General features: G+C 42.4%; 1 protein-coding gene across 1 annotated transcript in view; it reads right to left on the reverse strand.

The window, feature by feature from the left end:
• LOC106590384 (voltage-dependent T-type calcium channel subunit alpha-1I) overlaps positions 1 to 20,950 on the reverse strand; it is a 142,568-nt gene extending 121,618 nt beyond the window's left edge. The window contains exons 1-2 of the mRNA XM_045713267.1: positions 20,844 to 20,950; positions 15,926 to 16,059 (exon numbers count right to left, since the gene is read on the reverse strand). Of these exons, the coding sequence (XP_045569223.1) occupies positions 15,926 to 16,059; positions 20,844 to 20,933 (224 nt within the window). The 5' untranslated portion in view covers positions 20,934 to 20,950. The remainder of the gene's footprint in view (positions 1 to 15,925; positions 16,060 to 20,843) is intronic.
• Positions 20,951 to 22,010: the final 1,060 nt, after the last annotated feature.

Genomic DNA, 22,010 nt, shown 5'->3' on the forward strand with positions numbered 1-22,010 from the left:
AGCTACATGTCTCTCTACTTCACAATAACAACTACATGTCTCTCTACCTCACTGTAACAGCTACATGTCTCTCTACCTCACAATAACAACTACATGTCTCTCTACCTCACTGTAACAGCTACATGTCGCTCTACCTCACAATAACAGCTACATGTCTCTCTACCTCACTGTAACAGCTACATGTCTCTCTACCTCACTGTAAAAATGACATGTTTCTCTACCTCATTACAACAGCTACATGTCTCTCTACCTCACAATAACAACTACATGTCTCTCTACTTCACTGTAACAGCTACATGTCTCTCTACTTCACTGTAACAGCTACATGTCTCTCTACTTTGCTGTAACAGCTACATGTCTCTCTACCTCACTGTAACAGCTACATGTCTCTCTACTTCACTGTAACAGCTACATGTCTCTCTACTTCACTGTGACAGCTACATGTCTCTCTACTTCACTGTAACAGCTACATGTCTCTCTACTTCACTGTAACAGCTACATGTCTCTCTACTTTGCTGTAACAGCTACATGTCTCTCTACCTAACTGTAACAGCTACATGTCTCTCTACTTCACTGTAACAGCTACATGTCTCTCTACTTCACTGTGACAGCTACATGTCTCTCTACCTCACTGTAACAGCTACATGTCTCTCTACTTCACTGTAACAGCTACATGTCTCTCTACTTTGCTGTAACAGCTACATGTCTCTCTACCTAACTGTAACAGCTACATGTCTCTCTACTTCACTGTAACAGCTACATGTCTCTCTACTTCACTGTGACAGCTACATGTCTCTCTACTTCACTGTAACAACTACATGTCTCTCTACTTCACTGTGACAGCTACATTTCTCTCTACTTCACTGTAACAGCTACATGTCTCTCTACCTCACTGTAACAGCTACATGTCTCTCTACCTTACAATAACAACTGCATGTCTCTCTACTTCACTGTAACAGCTACATGTCTCTCTACCTCACTGTAACAACTACATGTCTCGCTACCTCAGATTTTATTTATGCATAAATATACAGGCCTCCCATCACAGCTATATATCAATTATAATCTCCCATCTGTTCTCATTGAGAAGTTGGCAGCTTGGAGGGGAAGCGGAGGATAGTGGAGATGCATAGGCATATGCACACACACACACACACACACACACACACACAGAGCAGGTAGGCAGACTCTAGGGAAGGGGCAGTGTGAGTTTTTCTAACATTGTGTTAATAAGACAGGGTTTTCCCTAGATAGGTAAAGGTAAAGATAGGTAAACTCCAGCTGACTCTTGGCATAGCACATGGGGATCTTAGCCTTGTGTGCGGCTGCTCGACAATGGGAATCCATTTTATGAAGCTCCCGACGAACAATTATTGTGCTGACATTGCTTCCAGAGGCAGTTTGGAAATCGGTAGTGAGAGTTTCAACAGAGGAAAGACGATTTTTATATGCTACGCGCTTCAGCATTTGGCGGACCCGTTCTGTGAGTTGTGTGGCCAAACACTTCACGGCTGAGCTGTTGTTGCACTTCACAATAACAGAACTTACAGTTGACCGGGGCAGCTCTAGCAGGGTGGAAATTTGACAAACTGACTTGATGGAAAGGTGGCATTGTCACGTCCTGACCAGTAAAAGGGGTTGTTTGTTATTGTAGTTTGGTCAGGGCGTGGCAGGGGGTGGTTGTTTATGTGTTTCGGAGTTTTTTGGTTAATGTTCTATGTTAGTATATTTCTATGTTCGTTCTAGATTTTCTATTTCTATGTTTAGTTTATTGGGTTGACCTTCAATTGGAGGCAGCTGTTCCTCGTTGCCTCTAATTGAAGGTCTTATTTAATAGGGGTGTTTTTTCATGGGTTTTTGTGGGTAGTTGTTCCATGTGTAGCTGTGTGCCTCACAGGACTGTTTCTTCGTCGTTGTTTTTGTTTAAGTGTTTATTTTGGTCTTCTTCTCAATAAAGAAGATGAGCATACACATTCCCGCTGCGCCTTGGTCCCATACTTACGACGAACGTGACAGGCATCCTATGACGGTGCCACATTGAAAGTCCCTAAGCGCTTCAGTAAAGCCATTCTACTGCTGATGTTTGTTTATGGAGATTGGATGGCTGTGTGCTCGATTTTATACACCTGTCAGCAATGGGTGTGGCTGAAATAGCTGAATCCACTCATTTGTGTCCACATACTTTTGTATATATAGTGTATAAACAAACACACTCACCAAGAAGTGACATACACACACCACGAACCAACACTAGAATACAAGCAAATACCCACACAAATAGACAAATACAAATAAAAACACGCACACACTTTAATCACACATCACACATCGCTCTCACGACTTCCCCTAATTGAAATTCCTCTCCCCTCTCCCCTCTGCCAACCTGCAGCAGCTGTTTCTATACACACACACACATCAATTAACTCTACAGATACAGGGGAATGATGAAATGTCCTGTCTGTCTGTCTGTCTGTCTGAAGGCTTTCCCTTAATCTGTCTTTTGATTGTCCCTGCCTCTCTGTGCCTCGCTAGGCCTCGCTTGGCCTCTCTGTGCCTCTCTGTGCCTCTCTGTGCCTCTCTGCGCTTCTCTTTGCCTTTGTGCTCTGACACTAATACTGCTGTAGTAGATATTAGCGTTATAGGTTGTGGGGGGCAAAAAAATGCTAATCTTATTGATCTGATTGACTGGTATAGGGTTTCCTGAGGGTGTGTCTGTGTCGTAGTTGAGTACTATTCTGGCCCTCCCTCTGAGCCTTGTCTATCAACCATTATCCAGTTCAGACAGTGCTATAGAGCTCTCTGGGTGATTTCATGCTTTCTGTCAGTTAATTCCTCTGTTTTAAGGGGGAGAATAGAAGGGTAATATTACTGAGTGCAGTCCCAGCATCCAGTCTGTGGATTACATCATTCTATACTCCCCCTTCTCTCTCTCTCTCTCTCTCTCTTTTGCCAGCATGGCAACCACAGCATTCTGCAGTGATACGGAATCCCAGGTGATTACCTCATGAAGCTGGTTGAGAGAATGCCAGAGAGTGTGCAAAGCTGTCATCAAAGCAAAAGGTGGCTACTTTGAAGAATCTCAAATATAAAATATATGTTGATTTGTTTAACACTTGTTTGGTTACTACATGATTCCATATGTGTTATTTCATAGTTTTGACGTCTTCACTATTATTCTATAATGTAGGAAATAGTAAGAATAAAGAAAAACCTTGAATGAGTAGGTGTGTCCAAATGTTTGACTGGTACTGTATAGAGAGAGAGAGCGAGAGCGAGAGCGAGAGAGAGAGAGAGAGAGAGAGAGAGAGAGAGACCATCTGTAGAAACCATCAGTATATTAGTGATCCCTGTCACTGATCCCTCCTCTCTCTCCCTCTCTCAGTGCTGCAGGCAGGGCTAGCTACATAGCTAGGAACCGCTCCTACACATTAAGATCAGTGCCACTCAGCTAAAGCTAATGCTATTGCTGCCCTTGGCATGCATTGCGTAGCACTGAGCTAGCATGCTAAAGGACAAGGCTACTGTCATGACGTTGGCCTGTGGGTAAGGTTTATGACCCCCCCCCCATAAATACCTTTCTCCCTTCCCCTCTCTGACCCTACTGAAGGACTTGAATAGCCTGTGTTAAATATAGAGAGTCTGGGAACATCAAACAAATGGGGAAAAGGAACCATATTTTGGTAATAAAACCAGTTGGAAATATGCTTGGGAATGTAATGAGTATGTATGTAAAGTTCGTTGTTATCTGAGACATTATGACTGATGACAGGACAACATAAACTGTACCTGAGAAAGTATACACCCTCTAGTTATCAGAGTAACATGGAATTGTTATGCAATTGAAATGTTTGATATTGGAATTGTTTGTTAGGAGATTAAATGTAATTTTAGCTTCCAAATGAGAGAATTGGGTTTTCATAAGGAAAGTGCCCTGCTTGATCAGTGGCCCACCCCTGTGAAGAGGAGGGGTTATAAACGATGAAACACATCCTTCCCCCTCTCCACTATATAAGCCTTTGACGAAAAGATAACCAGGTTGTTCCAGCACGTGAGGTCTGCAGCCTCTACGTTAGAAGGACACACATGTCAAGGACAGAACTAAGCCAACCTCGGCATGAGCTTTGGTGGCGAATGGTATGAACTTTGAGCTTATTCACTACAGAAGTGATACTTCCTAGCCGCTGTAGACGTGGGCTAGGAAAGGACGGACGACGGATCCAGTCTAACAGACAGACGAAGATACCACCACGTATCCAATTTACCACCAGAGACATTCTTGCAAGGACAGGAAGGTCTGTTGGCCAACCCGGCCAGCATCTACGACCAATCTACCGAAGCGCAGCTCAGAGTAAATATTTATTGCATTTTCCTTTTCCAAATGGGCGGTAATTTAGAATGCATAAGATAATGTATTTACGATACCATAGCTGCTGTTTCTTCGTTCCTAAGTCTTCCCGCTCTTTCATTCAAGCCCAACCCCCTTTCCTTTGTGTAACCAGCTTTCATACAGGTTCCGTTCACCAGGGGTGAATTCTGTATGACATCATTGTATTCTGTGTATTTGTAATTCTGTGTGATTAGTTAGGTATTTAGTAAATAAATAATTAAACCCAATTTTGTATTGCTGATTCAACTTGTTAGCCAGGGTTCGTGAAGATAGCCAAGAATTTACAACTTTCATTATGAGACTGAAAATAAGATAAGGGTTAATATTGACTGCTATCGATGTAAAATATTACAAAGTATTTTAAGAGTTTATTCGGAAGATAACAGCTCTATAAACGTTCTTCCGTGGTGCCCCGACTTTCTAGTTAATTACATTTACATGATTAGCTTAATCAGGTAATATTAATTACAGAGAAAGAATTTTATAGGTTAGCATGTCATATCCCTTAATCCGGCATAGCCAAAGACACGACACTACCGTACACAGGACTATCACAGGCAACCCTGAGGCTATGGCTGAGGACAGGAACAAGTACAAGAAGTCCCGCTATAACCTCCCGCAGAGTCATCAAACAAGCAACAGGACAATATAGGAATAAGGTGGAATCATATTACACAGGCTCCAACACATGTTGCATGTGGCAGGGGCTACAGTCCATTACAGATTACAAAGGAAGACCCAGCCGTGATCTGCCCAACGATGCCTCTCTACCAGAGGAATTCAATGCATTTTATGCAGGCTTCGACAATAACAACACAGTGCCATGCATGAGGGCCCCCGCCGACTCAGAGGACCAGATGATCTCACTCTCCGATGCTCATGTGGGTAAGGTCTTTAATCAGGTCAACACTTGCAAGGCCGCGGGGCCGGACGATATTCCAGGGCGCTATCTCAGAGCATGCGCTGAACAGCTGGCAGGCATACTCATAGTCATTTTCAACCTCTGTAATGCCCACATGTCTTACACTGGCTACCATCATTCCTGTTCCCAAGAACTCTAAGACTTCATGCCAGAATGACTACCACCCTGTAGAACTCACATTGATAATCATTAACTCTAAGGCTTCATGCCAGAATAACTACCGCCCTGTAGAACTCACATTGGTAATCATTAACTCTAAGGCTGCATGCCAGAATGACTACCGTCCTGTAGAACTCATATTGGTAATCATGAAGTGCTTTGAAAGGCTGTTTATGGCACACATCAACTCATCCCATCCCAGACACCCTAGCCAGACTCGAATTTGCATCCAGATCAAACAGATCCATAGGTGACGCAATCTCAATTGCACTAAAATACTAAAACGTTGACATTTGCATGAAAGTAGTTATACATTGGCAAAATGTTCTCTCCGCCCCATGGCAAAATGTGTAGAGTTCTCCAGACACACACACACACCCAACACTAGTCTAGGGAATCAGGTAGGGTGGAGGTGATATGATCCTTAACTAGTCTCTCAAAGCACTTCATGATGACACAAGTGAGTGATACGGGGCGATAGTCATTTAGTTCAGTTACCTTCAGTTTCTTGGGTACAGGAACAATGATGGACATCTTGAAGCATGTGAGGACAACAGACTGGGATAGGGCCACCCCTCATGTGCATAGACATCAACATTATCCATAGTACAAACAAACAGGCACGGGTCCAAAAGTCAAGCGCTGTCGGAGCTGTGCTGCTCTTGTAATCCACTCCTTCTGCTTGTTTTCTGTACCGCACGTGTGTGTGTGTGTGTGTGTGTGCGTGCGTGCTTGGGGGGGTTAACACCCTCCTCCCTGCCATTCCTCGCTGTGTGTGCCAGTCACACTACTGCAGGGGAGGATGAGGGACACACAGACATGGTTGGGGAAGCATTTCACTGGTGCACACACTGAATATAGGCTTGGCACTGAAACATAGAAACAGGTCCATCCATCTGGCATCCGCTTATGTAAACAATGTTGAAGAAAGATTAAGAGAGAACAGGAAAGAGAGAGGGGAGAGGGGGAAGAGAGATGGAGGAGAGAGGGGAGAGGGTGAAGAGAGATGGAGGAGAGACGGGGAAGAGAGATGGGGAGAGGGGGAAGAGAGATGGAGGAGAGAGGGCAGAGGGGGAAGAGAGATGAATGATACAGAGATGGAAAAGGCAGAGAAAGAGAAAAAGAGAGATGGTGAAAGTGATAAAGATGGGTGGGGGAGTGAGATCGAGATAGATATAAAGAGAGAAAGAGAGAGATATATAGTAGAGAAAGAGAGATACAGTAGAGAGAAAGAGAGAGATATACAGTAGAGAGAGAAAGAGACATATAAAGAGAGAAAGAGAGAGATAAATAGAGAGAGAGATTTAAAGAGATAAAGAGTAGAGGCAGAGATACAAGTAGAAGTAAGAGAAGGAGTAAGAATGAAAGAGAGATACAAATTATATGGAGCTTTCATATTTGAAGTTTGTCATTAGAGACTTCTCCCTGAGACAATAACAGTGTTTTTCTATTGGGGGGATTTACAACAGTTAGAGTCCTGGGCCTGGGCCTGGGCCAGAACCTAATAGGACAATAACAGTGTTTTTCTATTAGGGTGATTTACAACAGTTAGAGTCCTGGGCCTGGGCCAGAACTTAATAGGACAATAACAGTGTTTTTCTATTGGGGTGATTTACAACAGTTAGAGTCCTGGGCCTGGGCCAGAACCTAATAGGACAATAACAGTGTTTTTCTATTAGGGTGATTTACAACAGTTAGAGTTCTGGGTCTGGGCCAGAACCTAATAGGACAATAACAGTGTTTTTCTATTGGGGGGGATTTACAACAGTTAGAGTCCTGGGCCTGGGCCAGAACCTAATAGGACCGTAATGGTGTTTATCCACTGGGGGGATTTACAACAGTTAGAGTCCTGGGCCTGGGCCAGAACCTAATCGGACAATAACAGTGTTTTTCTATTGGGGGGATTTACAACAGTTAGAGTTCTGGGTCTGTGCCAGAACCTAATAGGACAATAACAGTGTTTTTCTATTGGGGGGGATTTACAACAGTTAGAGTCCTGGGCCTGGGCCAGAACCTAATAGGACCGTAATGGTGTTTATCCACTGGGGGGGATTTACAACAGTTAGAGTCCTGGGCCTGGGCCAGAACCTAATAGGACAATAAAATTGTTTTTCTATTGGGGGGATTTACAACAGTTAGAGTTGTCATGACGTTGCCCTCTTTGAGTACAGGGAGCACAGTTGACCCCCTCCCCCTTGCACCATCCCCCTACCTACCTCTCCCTACCCAGGCCTGGTGAAGGCGGTCGTAAATTCCAAAGGAAATGTCCTGCCTAACAGGCCACAGTTGAGACAGAGAGGGGTTTCATAGAGAGACAAAGGAAATTCTTCCAACTCACAGAATTGGAGAACCGAACGACATTTATGTTTTTTTTTTTTTTTAAGTACATACCGGCTGTAACGGCAGTAGTGATGATCGCTGCTCGGCGAAACTCATTCTTTGGTAAGTACCGAATATTATTGTGCTTGAAAGCTGGTGAATGGCAGCTTCTTGGACTTGTAGGAGAATCGCCATATTCAACATCTCCTGTATACCCAGATTCTGGTTCACATTAGGCCTATGGCTCAACATGAACTGTTTTGAAACACTTCTTTTAGGGCTCAAATTGAAGATTTGACCCAACTCATTTATTTTATTTATTAATTTATACAGATGATCTCAATGAAATTGAAAATCTATTTTACAAGACAGGCCTGTCCAATAACAGACACATACAGTGCCTTCAGAAAGTGTTCACACCCCTTGAGTTTATCCACATTGTGTTACAGCCTGAATACATTTTATTTTGTGTCACTGATCTACACACAATACCCCATAATGGCAAAGTGGAATTATGTTTTTACAAATTAATAAAAAGTGAAAATCTGAAATGTCTTGAGTGAATAAGTATTCAACCCCTTTATTATGGCAAGCCTAAATACTTTCAGTAGTAAAAATGTGATTAACACGTCAGATAATAAGTTGCGTGGACTCTGTGTACAATAATTGCATTTAACATGATTTTTGAATGACTACCACACCTACAGTTATCAGTCGGGCAGTGAATTACAAGCACAGATTCAACGACAAAGACCAGGGAGGTTTTCCAATGCCTCGCAAAGGCATTGGTAGATGGGTAAAAAAAAAGCAGACGCTGAGTATCCCTTTTATGATGGTGAAGTTATTAATTACACTTTGGATGGTGTATCAATACACCCAGTCAATACAAAGATACAGGCGTCCTTCCTAACTCAGTTGACGGAGTGGAAGGAAACCGCACAAGGATTTCACCATGAGGCCAATGGTAATTTTAAACCAGTTACATACTTAAATGGCTGTGATAGGAGAACTGTGGATGGATGAACAACATTGTAGTTACTCCACAATACTAACCTAAATGACAGAGTGAAAAGAACGAAGCCTGTACAGAATAAAAATATTCTAAAACTTTCATCCTGTTTGCAATTAGGCACTAAAGTAATACTGCAACAAAGTTGGCTAAGAAATTAACTTTTTTCCCTGAATACAAAGCAGTGGTGTAAAAAGTACCCATCTATCATACTTTTACAGAAAATGACGTGTCACGTGGGAAAATACTACTTGAGTAAAAGTAAAAAAGTATTTAGTTTTAAATATACTTAAGATCAAAAGTAAATGTTATTGCTAAAATATACTTAAGTATCAAAAGTAAAGTATAAATCATTTAATATTCCTTCTATTATGCAAACCAGACAGCACAATTTTCTTGTTTTTTTAAATTACGGATAGCTAGGTGCACACTCCAACACTCAGACATCATTTACAAACGAAGCATTTGTGTTAATAAGTGAGTCTGCCAGATCAGAGGCAACAGGGATGACCAGGGATGTTCTCTGTTTAGTGAGTCCTCCAGATCAGAGACAGTAGGGATGACCAGGGATGTTCTCTGTTTAGTGAGTCCTCCAGATCAGAGACAGTAGGGATGACCAGGGATGTTCTCTGTTTAGTGAGTCCTCCAGATCAGAGGCAGTAGGGATGACCAGGGATGTTCTCTGTTTAGTGAGTCCTCCAGATCAGAGGCAGTAGGGATGACCAAGTGTGTGAATTGGACCATTTTCCTGTCCTGCTAAACATTCGAAACGTAACAAGAACTTTTGGGCGTCAGGGAAAATGTATGGAATAAAATGTACATTATTTTATTTAGGAATGTAGTGGAGTAAAAGTAAAAGTGTCACAAGTATAAATAGTAAAGTACAGATACACCAAAAATTATTTTTACTTAAGTACTTTACACCACTGATACAAAGCATTATGTTTGGGGCAAATATAACACATCACTGAGTACCAGTCTTCATATGTTATGGGTATGCTTGTCATTGGCAATCACTCATCTCTCAAACATTGTTTGTTGCTCTCAAAAGGGCTTTGAAGCCAACTAAACATTGGTTAAAAGTGGAACGATGCGACACTACACTTCGAGGGGTCACTCAGACTACCTCGCCTCTCACATTGAGAGTCATGCTGAAACTATACTTCCAGGACGTATCGCTCATTCACCCTGTGTATGTTACCAGCCTCGAAACTGTACCCCTGCTACTTGGAGCAGACTTGATGGATCGGTTACTCCCATTGATGGATTGGAAAACCAACCAGGTATGGTCACAGGCCACAGTGCCTTCTCCACTGACCACATTGTCTTCCCCTAACGATAGCTGCAACGCAGTCATTCACGAGGGGTATCTGTCGAAAGCACTTGGGAAAAAGACGTTTAGAAACCTCTTGGTACAGAATCCGATCCAAGGAGATATTACGTTATCTCGACACATTCCATCAGCCAATCTGATTGACCATTCTTTACATGATTTCGAGCCAGCTGTCTCTGGGAATAAGCAACTTCCCTCCTCCTTGCAGTCGTGCAATACGATAGTTGAAATGAACTTCTCTTGCCCTTTGGACACTTCCGCAAGCACTGCGGCCGTCTCAGCAAGAAAAACATTGATGCGCAGAGTATACTCTGTTTCCGATGATACACCTTCCGCTTTGTTGGGGACTGTCACCCCTTACAATGACACTAATGGCGTCAGTCCAGCAACTGACCCGATGACTCCCACTGGTGAAACACTTTGCGATATCACAGACCGATATCCTCGTCTCAGTTCGCAGGTAATGAAGCAGTTGCCACACGCGTACGCGGTGGTGACTGACATGCCTCGACAGCCACTGAGCGTTTTGAAGCACAAACACCAGGAGATTTGGTTGAAAGGTTACAGCCATTCTCATAACAACGCGGCCGCTGACAACTCGTACATAGGGTCCGACCTTTTCATTTGCGCATCGGACACCAACACCACCCGCTGGTGGGGGGGTCCCGAGACACAAAGGGGGGGAATAGTAGCCCAGACCCATGATGAGCCTCATCGAGGCCGGTGGGGGGGTCGAGACTACGGACAACACCGTACGAGGCCGCCAGAGCATAAATCAAATCTAGTTGTAAACTCCCCTATGAGAACAGTGAGGAGCAGACAGGCCCCTAGACGGGGATCATCTTAGAACACATCTAAGATAAGGAAGTCCAGTGGACTTGTCCACCTCCAAAACAAATGGCAACAATAATCATTCTTTGCCATGTGTAGGTTCAACTACAATACAACTAGTAAAATGCTCCAATCATGTGTTCCGGTAGATAATATTTCAGAATAAATCGGTAGGATAACTGGTCCCCTTGAGTACCAGTACCAAATCTAGCAACAGTCAGTCCAGCTACAATCAGTAAGAAGGTTAGAGACCTAACCAATCAAATTACCATTGACAACAGCGACATAGGAGTCACTCAGAGTGCAACACGTGGAGGGGAATCTCCAGTGCACTCTTCCAATGGTTAACACATGTCACTAATAAATAGGACCCTCCATTCAGGGGGGAAATTATTAGAAGTCATGAACCATGATCACACCACGTATGACTGGTCCAATACTTAAAGAGTACTTCCGTCGTGAGGTTAGCTCCTCCGTGGATAACATAGCTATGAAATAGACTTCATACCTATTGCCACTACAATAGTGGAAGACACAGTGACTTGTAGAAAAATTACTACAGACTCCCTTGACACCAATTCTGACTGACCTCCAGGCATTGACCTGAAAATTACCTGACTACGGCAGACTCATTCTGAACAAGTTGTAATCTGCCCGGATACTTGGTTTTCTTCCCTTGACATATGCGATTGTGTAAGCATAAACGCACATGCACAACGGAACATCCAATCAGGATTTATGCTAGGACCACTTAAGGGCCCAAGCAATATACCAGCCTTAGTAAAGTTGAACATTTACTTCTAGGCCTTTGACTCTACAGCACTCACCAGTTTTCTTCCCAGAAGTCCATAGGTCATCCCTGTAGACTGCTCAAAACTATTGCATTACAGCTGTAGACTTATCATATAGTTATCAACTTAGGATGGTGCCTAAGCAACACACCAAGTAGGAAACCCCTAGATATGGCATTAGAAACAATGCCATGATAATCATTTTGCCAGAACATTGGACGTATATAGAATACAGTCCAATTAGATGATTTTTGTGTGAAAACTATATTTTGTATATTTTTTGGTTTTGTTTATGCTTTCATAGGCAGATGTTAACAACGCACACACACTCATGAAATATATATAATTACATTCATTCCCCAATGAGCGGCGTTGTGGCACTAAGTGATGGTTGTATGGGGACTTTGTTTATGGCTCTATCACTTCCTAAGTGTCAAAGGAATTCGTCCCACCTACGCAACAGCCAGTTGAAACCCGTGGCGCGATTTTCAAATACCTTAGAAATGCTATTACTTAAATTTTCTCAAACATATGACTATTTTACAGCATTTTAAAGACAAGACTCTTGTTAATCTAACCACACTGTCCGATTTCAAAAAGGCTTTACAACGAAAGCAAAACATTAGATTATGTCAGCAGAGTACCCAGCCAGAAATAATCAGACACCCATTTTTCAAGCTAGCATATAATGTCACAAAAACCCAGAAGACAGCTAAATGCAGCACTAACCTTTGATGATCTTCATCAGATGACACACCTAGGACATTATGTTATACAATACATGCATGTTTTGTTCAATCAAGTTCATATTTATATCAAAAACCAGCTTTTTACATTAGCATGTGACGTTCAGAACTAGCATCCCCCGCAAACTTCCGGGGAATTTACTAACAATTTACTAAATTACTCACGATAAACGTTCACAAAAAACATAACAATTATTTTAAGAATTATAGATACAGAACTCCTTTGTGCAATCGAGGTGTCCGATTTTAAAATAGCTTTTTGGTTGAAAGCACATTTTGCAATATTCTCAGTAGATAGCCCAGCCATCACGGCTAGCCATTTAGACACCCATCAAGTTTAGCCCTGACCAAAGTCAGATTTACTATTACAAAAGTTTGATTACCTTTGTTGTCTTCGTCAGAATGCACTCCCAGGACTGCTACTTCAATAACAAATGTTGGTTTGGTCCAAAATAATCCATCGTTATATCCAAATAGCGGCGTTTTGTTCGTGCGTTCCAGACACTATCCGAAATGGTAAATCAGGGTCACGAGCATTGCGCAATTCGTGACAAAAAAATTCTAAATATTCCATTACCGTACTTCGAAGCATGTCAACCGCTGTTTAAAATCAATTTTTATGCCATTTTTCTCGTAAAAAAGCGATAATATTCCGACCGGGAATCTCCGTTTAGGTAAACAGAGGAAAGAAAACAAAGCATTCGGTCGACGCGGGCACGCGCCTGAGTCTCACAGTACTGTAACCAGCCACTACCCAAACGCGCTACTTTTTTTCAGCCAGAGCCTGCAAAGCCACGATTCAGATTTTTGCCGCCTTCTGAGAGCCCTTGGCAGCCGTAGGAAGTGTCACGTAACAGCAGAGATCCTTTGTAATGGATAGAGATGGCAAAGAATGCCAAGAAATGGTCTTCTTTGAAAATGGTACTTCCTGTACAGAATCTTCTCAGGTTTTGACCTGCCATTTGAGTTCTGTTATACTCACAGACACCATTCAAACAGTTTTAGAAACTTTGGAGTGTTTTCTATCCACAGCCAATAATTATATGCATATTCTAGTTACTGGGCAGGAGTAGTAACCAGATTAAATCGGGTACGTTTTTTATCCAGCCGTGTCAATACTGCCCCCTAGCCCTAACAGGTTAAATCAGTCATCGGCACGCCCCCCAGGGACACAGACAGGACCAGGCGTCATGTGACAAGCCTGTTCTATGTTCACGTATAAAACCCCCACCCTGATTGTCTTTCATCAGACCAGGCCTCCACTCCATGACGAGATGGCCAATAGGTTTGACCATCCAATTCCTCTACTGAAAGTTAACTACACCACGTGGTTAACTTTTAGACTATCGATACCGACAGAATAAGAACAAGTCTTTGATATTAATTATTAGTCTGCAGCTAAGTACTCGATATCATCGAACGCGAAGACCGACGAAACATCCACTCTATAATGACATTAATGAATGTCACTTTGAAAGATACATTCTAACAGAGAGAGAACGCGGAAAAATATATATAAAAATATATATATTGATTGCAATTGTTCCCAAATGAGTGAGCGTTCATGTGCAAAGGGTTAGCATATCAATTGTTAATATTAATGAACTCTGTGTGCCTTCTCAGCTGCCCTTTATGACCCTTTGTTTTAACAAGACACCAGCCATGCCTGTTTAGCCCACTAGGCCACATTACTCTACCAATTCTTTGTGACGATAACCAACTGTTTGTATGCTTTCTGTGAATTACTTAGTTTAGTAAATAAATGATTTTAAGACAATTGATCTATGGATGACTTTTAGTAAAGGCTGGATTCGTGCAGATACAACAATTTACGACGTTTGGAATGAGACTGGACGCGAGGTAAAATACACCATTTAAACCAGAAGATAATTGGCCTATACTTTAATATAATATAATATAATATAATATTAATGTTATAATATAGGAAAGTAATATTAGGAAAATTATAACTTTGTAATCTGAATATTTTCCTTGGTGCCCCGATCTCCTAGTTAATTATAGTTAAACGATTAATCAGTTTAATCGCGTGATAATAATAACAGGGAGTTATTTTGATAAACATGTCTTCAGTTTAATGTTGGCCCAAAGACAGTCCTGAGAACAACCCATTGAACCCAGCGTGTGTACTGCAGTGATACATCACACTGTGGGTACCCACTGCCAAGCCTGTACAGTCTGTATTTAAATCACCATTGGACTGTTGATATATACTCCAGCATTGCAATCCATAACTCGTTTGGCACCATTCATTGCTGTTTGCTTCTGACTATAGAAAGGGGGGGGGGGGGACGGGGGGGACATTGAGGTCTACAATCGGTGACATGAAATCAGTCAGCTAACAAACAGGGAGAAAATGCAAGCAGCAGTTACAGACTTGAATTGACAACCACTGCAATATACTGTTACAGAATAAAGTTTAGCAACTTCAAAAGTTCATACTGAACCAATCATCCACCGGTAAGACATCTGGACCTAGCAGGTGTTCAAGATAAGATACGGACGGAGAGAGAGAAATACATAAAGAGAGAGAGAGGGGGGAGGAGAGAGAGAGATAATGTGACAGAAAGATAGAGAGAGAGGAGGGGGAGGAAAGGGAGAGGGAGAGAGATATTGTGACAGAGAGAGGGGGGGAGAGGGAGAGAGAGAGATATTGTGACAGAAAGATAGAGAGAAAAAAACTGAGCAAACTAGAAAGCTATTTGGGCCTAAACAAAGAGGCCGAATACCTGACCACTGTGACTGACCCAAACTTAAGGAAAGCTTTGACTATGTACAGACTCAGTGAGCATTGCCTTGCTATTGAGAAAGGTCGCCGTAGGCAGACATGGCTCTCAAGAGAAGACAGGCTATGTGAACACTGCCCACAAAATGAGGTGGAAACTGAGCTGCACTTCCTAACCTCCTGCCCAATGTATGACCATATTAGAGACACATATTTCCCTCAGATTACACAGACCCACAAAGAATTCGAAAACAAACCCAATTTTGATAAACTCCCATATCTACTGGGTAAATACCACAGTGTGCCATCACAGCAGCAAGCTTTGTGACCTGTTGCCACAAGAAAAGGTCAACCAGTGAAGAACAAACACCATTGTAAATACAACCCATATTTATGCTTATTTATTTTCCCTTTTGTACATTAACCATTTGTACATCGTTACAACACTATATATATACATAATATGACATTTGTAATGTCTTTATTCTTTTGAAACTTCTGTATGTGTAATGTTTACTGTTAATTTTGATTGTTTATTTCACTTTTGTATATTATCTACTTCACTTGCTTTGGCAATGTTAACATATGTTTCCCATGCCAATAAAGCCCCTTGAATTGAATTGAATTGAGAGCGGGAGAGGGAGATAAAAAAGACAGACAGAGAGAGAGAGAGAGATAATCCTACCCTGCCATGACGATGAAGAAATCCAGACGGTTCCACGTGTCGCCCAGGTAACAGCGACGGCCAAAGATTCCGAGGGCCATCATCTTCACCACCATTTCCACCGCAAAGAAGACATAGATGAAGACATCGAAGGCCTGAGAGATGGGAGAGAGAGGAGAGAGAGAGAGGGGGAGAGAGAGGGAGAGGGGAGGGAGAGAAAGAGGGAGGGAGAGAGAGGGAGAGGGGAGAGAGAGGGGGCGAGAAAGAGGGAGAGGGGAGAGAGAGAGGGGGAGAGAAGGAGAGGGGAGGGAGAGAGCGGGAGGGAGAGAGAGGGAGGGGAGAGAGAGGGAGGGAGAGAGAGGGGGAGAGAGAGAGTGAGAGAGGAGAGAGAGAGGGGGAGAGAGAGGGAGAGGGGAGGGAGAGAGAGGGAGGGAGAGAGAGGGAGAGGGGAGAGAGAGGGGGAGAGAGAGAGGGGAGAGAGAGAGGGAGAGAGAGGGAGAGAGAGAGGGAGAGGGGAGGGAGAGAGAGAGGGAGGGAGAGAGAGAGGGAGAGGGGAGAGAGAGGGAGGGAGGGAGAGAGAGGGAGGGAGAGAGAGGGAGATGGGAGAGAGAGGGATAGAGAGAGGGAGAGAGAGAGGGAGGGGGTAGGAGAGAGCGAGAGAGAGGAGGGAGAGAGGAGAGGGATTGAGGATTGAGGGGGTGAGAAAGAGGGAGGGGGTGGTGGAGAGAGAGAAAGCAAGAGAGAGAGAGAGAGGAGGGGATAGAGAGGAAGAGAGAGGGCGAGGGGAGGGGAGGGAAAGAAGGATTAAGGAGTGAGGAGTGAGGGAGGGAGAGTGGGTGAGAAGGAGAGGGAGGGAGTGAAGGAGCAAGGAGAGGAAGTGGAAAGGGTGAAAGTAGGAGATAGGGAAGAAAGGATAGTCAGCTTATTGAGAATACCTGATTTCTCTCCATCTCCCCATCCCTCCCTCCCAATCCACCTCCATATCACCCTTCTCCACCATCCATTCCCTTCTTTCTGTAAACAGACAACTAATGAAAAACGATTTGTCTGAACTGCAATCAGCGAAAAGCTTACACACACACACACACCCGCGCACACGCATACACACACACACACATCGAACCACAGTCCCTAATCAAGCAGCTAATTAAAACTCTATAAAGGCATCAACAATCTCTACTGCTTCTGTTGTTGACATTAATATTGTTGTTGTTGTTGTTATTGTTGTGCTTAATTCATTCACACCAACATTCTGTTTGTTGTCTGCTGTTTATTCCAGGGATTACAGAATCATTATTTGGTTCAAAGAGTGCTCGTAATTGTATTAAATTGAATAATGCACGCAACATGATTTGAAATTGAACTGCATGATACAACCCATTTATTTGTTGTTCTGAGCTGAAAGCATTTGGCACTCTTTCCCCTGTAGGATGGTCACAGTTTAGTTGACAGAGCTGGAGTCTCTATCTACTGATAGAGGTTCAGATTTTATATCCACTTTAATGATCAAGATTAGAATGGGGGGTATGGCAACCTGATCCTAGACCTGTAGTTAAGTCAAGTGACAACTATGTCAGTCTTCACCTTTGACCTTTGTGAAAAGGAAGCAATGAGCGAGGAGAGACCCTCAGTAAAGATCAAATTCCAACAATCAAACTAAATCCCTTGACATTTCCACAGGTCATTCCCTCCCTCTCTCCCTCTCTCCATCTCTCTCTCTTTCTGTCCCTCCCTCCATACCTCTCTCTTTCTGTCCCGACCTCCCGACCTCCCTCTTTCTGTCCCTCCCTCTCTCTTTCTGTCACTCTCTCCCTATCTCTTTCTATCCCTCCCTCCCTCTCTCCCTCCCTCAGATTTGACAGGAGGGCTCAAAGAATTTCAATTGTCTTTTTCATCTCTGAGGATTTAGAGAAAGACTGACAACGCACACACACTCACACAAACAAACAAACACACACACACACACATACACACACACACACACAGCTGACACGCATGGATGGAACCAATAGAGTGTAACTCAGGCTCTCTACATCACTAGCACACCACAACCAAAAAGTCCCTGCCATTTCAAAACCATGAATGAACAAAACAGAAAGTACCAACAGTATGCACAGATGACTGTAAGTTGCTTTAGATAAAAGCGTCTGCTAAATGGTACATTATATTATGTTTAAAAACAGACACAGCTAAAACTCACCTACAATAAGTGGATGCTGAGCCTAGACTAGATATACTACCTCTTCTATTAAACTACGTTGTTAATATGGTACATAGAGTATTAGATAATGTCAACCTGTACACTGTGACGTTGTTAATACGGTACATAGAGTATTAGATAATGTCAACCTCTACACTGTGACGTTGTTAATGTGGTACATAGAGTACTAGATAATGTCAACCTGCACACTGTGACGTTGTTAATGTGGTACATAGAGTATTAGATAATGTCAACCTCTACACTGTGACGTTGTTAATATGGTACATAGAGTATTAGATAATGTCAACCTGTACACTGTGACGCTGTTTATACGGTACATAGAGTATTAGATAATGTCAACCTGTACACTGTGACGCTGTTTATACGGTACATAGAGTATTAGATAATGTCAACCTGTACACTGTGACGTTGTTAATGTGGTACATAGAGTACTGAATAATGTCAATCTGTACACTGACTCTTTATGGGTTACAGTGAGGGAGAGGTAGATTCAGTAAACAGTGATATAAGACACCAGTTGTGCCCTATTGCCCATAGAGGTTTTAAATCCACAGTAAAGACCAATAGATATGGGCAGGAGGATTTCTGTTAGATCTGGAGGGGAGAATCCACACGCACGCACGCACGCACACACACACATCAACTAGCTCTCACAGTTTCAAGTCAGAATTAGATGTTCATCCATGTTTCTCAAATGACACATTTCGAAGTTGTTGCAAACGTCAAATTGTAAGTGTTTAAGGTTAGTTTAGGCATTAACTCTGAAATCTTAAGGTTAAGCCTGAACTCTGAATGGTTAAGGTTAAGGTTACGGGTAAGCCTGAACTCTGAATGGTTAAGGTTAAGGGTAAGCCTTAACTCTGAATGGTTAAGGTTAAGGTTACGGGTAAGCCTTAACTCTGCATGGTTAAGGTTAAGGTTACGGGTAAGCCTTAACTCTGCATGGTTAAGGTTAAGGTTAAGGGTAAGCCTTAACTCTGAATGGTTAAGGTTAAGGTTACGGGTAAGCCTTAACTCTGAATGGTTAAGGTTAAGGTTACGGGTAAGCCTTAACTCTGAATGGTTAAGGTTAGGTTAAGGGTAAGCCTTAACTCTGAATGGTTAAGGTAAGGGTTAAGGTTTGGGATAGGTGTAGCCCTTTCCTGCAATCAAATGATCTTGTGGCCTCAGTTATGGACTGTTTTGAATATTTTTCACAATTTCATAAATTAATAAACATAACTTTAAAAAGAATGCAAAAATTTGGTTTATTATATATCAGCCTTCTGTGACGTACACTACCGTTCAAAAGTTTGGGGTCACTTAGAAATGTTCTTGTTTTTGAAAGAAAAACACTTTTTTTGTCCATTAAAATAACATAAAATTGATCAGAAATACAGTGTAGACATTGTTAATGTTGTAAATGACTACTGTAGCTGGAATCGGCAGATTTTCAATAGAATATCTACATAGGTGTACAGGAGTGATGGTTGCTGATAATGGGCCTCTGTACGCCTATGTAGATATTCCATAAAAAATCAGCCGTTTCCAGCTACAATAGTCATTTACAACATTAACAATGTCTACACCATATTTCTGAACAATTTGATGTTATTTTAATGGACCAACATTTTTTGCTTTTCTTTCAAAAACAAGGACATTTCTAAGTGACCCCAAACTTTTGAAAGGTAGTGTATATAAAGTGAAATATTGGGATGTAAACTGAACATTTGATCCTTTTCAGCTCTACGTCTATAAGGCCATAACGATGTGTGTGAGGTGTATACTTTTGTTTCAAAGTAGATTTGCTCAAGACTACCAAGAAACACTCTGTGTGACCCTGATTTAGCCCGCTGCAGTAAAATGGTAAAACAACTTTCCATCGCTGGATTCAAACTGCAAAGTTTAGAATCAGAGGCTTACACCCATCCGCCATCCCTGTCCACAAAGCCCAACTCCTTGTCAACAATGCCCAAGTATATCAAAACCTACTGGAAGGTAACAGCACTCACTGTTGCCCCTAGTGGCCAGTTTCCACCTCATCTCCTGAAGTCCTCAGACATGGATGGACTTCGAATAATGACATGTATCATGGGTGACCTGACTGTGCGTGCGCACACACACACACACACACACACACACACACACACACACACACACACACACACACACACACACACACACACACACACACACACACACACACACACACACACACACACACACAGACTCCTACATGTACAGTATGTGTTCATACATAGGCTATACACGCTGTGTGTGTCCATGTGTGTGTGTGTATGGTTGTGAGCGAGAGAGAAGAGAGACAGAATATATCCATGTCACGTGTCTTCTCCAGGATAAATCAGTGATACAGTAAAACCTCTGTAAAGATGACGGTGGGTCAACGAAGAGACAATCTCTTACTGTTCTGTTAAAAAAAAAATAAGCACATAGAGAAAGCAATGTAGTGCCTTCACATCAGAGAGAAAAGACAGAGGAGAAAGAAGGAAAGAAAGTCCTTTTTCAATAGATGACAAGAGGTGCTATTGAGAGGAATTTGAGAGGTGTGAAGAAAGTGAGTAGTGGTCCTTGCACAGGGATCGCATAGTTAAACAGTATTAGTGTGTGTGTGTGTGTGTGTGTGTGTGTGTGTGTGTGTGTGTGTGTGTGTGTGTGTGTGTGTGTGTGTGTGTGTGTGTGTGTGTGTGTGTGCGTGCAGCGTGTGTGTGTGATACTGACCTGTAGTACCTTACAGCGGTCTGAAGAGCAGTCTATGTTCTCACAGGGTTGGTACATGCCCAGGGTCACACAGTTGAGTAATATCACCATGATACTGCAGCGCTCGAACCACGTAGAGGCACCAGGGTTAAGGATAATACACAGTGTAGAGAGACTGGATTAACAGAATATACAGACTGGATTAACAGGACAGAGAGACTGGATTAACAGAACATACAGACTGGATTAACAGGACAGAGAGACTGGATTAACAGGACAGAGAGACTGGATTAACAGAACATACAGACTGGATTAACAGGACAGAGAGACTGGATTAACAGAACATACAGACTGGATTAACAGGACAGAGAGACTAGATTAACAAAACAGAGAGACTGGATTAACAGAATATACAGACTGGATTAACAGGACAGAGACACTGGATTAACAGGACATACAGACTGGATTAACAGAACATACAGACTGGATTAACAGGACAGAGAGACTGGATTAACAGAACATACAGACTGGATTAACAGGACAGAGAGACTAGATTAACAAGACAGAGAGACTGGATTAACAGAATATACAGACTGCATTAACAGGACAGAGACACTGGATTAACAGGACATACAGACTGGATAAACAGAACATACAGACTGGATTAACAGGACATGGAGACTGGATTAACAGGACAGAGAGACTGGATTAACAGAACATACAGACTGGATTAACAGGACAAAGAGACTGGATTAACAGGACAGAGAGACTGGATTAACAGGACAGAGAGACTGGATTAACAGGACATGGAGACTGGAATAACAGGACATGGAGACAGAAAGACTACTATTTTATACAGTCTCTATAATTAGGTTCCCGTGTCCTGGTTAATCATGTGACATGCCTGGATTTGAACCCTTTCTTCAAGCTTCTTCATATGTCAAATGGTCCAGCTTTATGTTGTGATTTAATCTTGAATTCTGTAAAAGGCTTAAAATTAAGGTTAAACTCCAGGACGTGTGACATCAGCTAATTAGCATAATAGAAACATCTAGAGATATGTTTTTTGCATTGGGTGCTTCTCAAGTTAGTTAGGTGGAACCACAGAACATAACAGGGCCCTATAATAACACTTTAGTTAAGTGGAACCACATCAATGACAACAAGGCCCTTTAATAACACTTTAGT

This window comes from Salmo salar, chromosome ssa02 (assembly GCF_905237065.1).
Source record: "Salmo salar chromosome ssa02, Ssal_v3.1, whole genome shotgun sequence".
Lineage (NCBI taxonomy): Eukaryota > Metazoa > Chordata > Actinopteri > Salmoniformes > Salmonidae > Salmo > Salmo salar.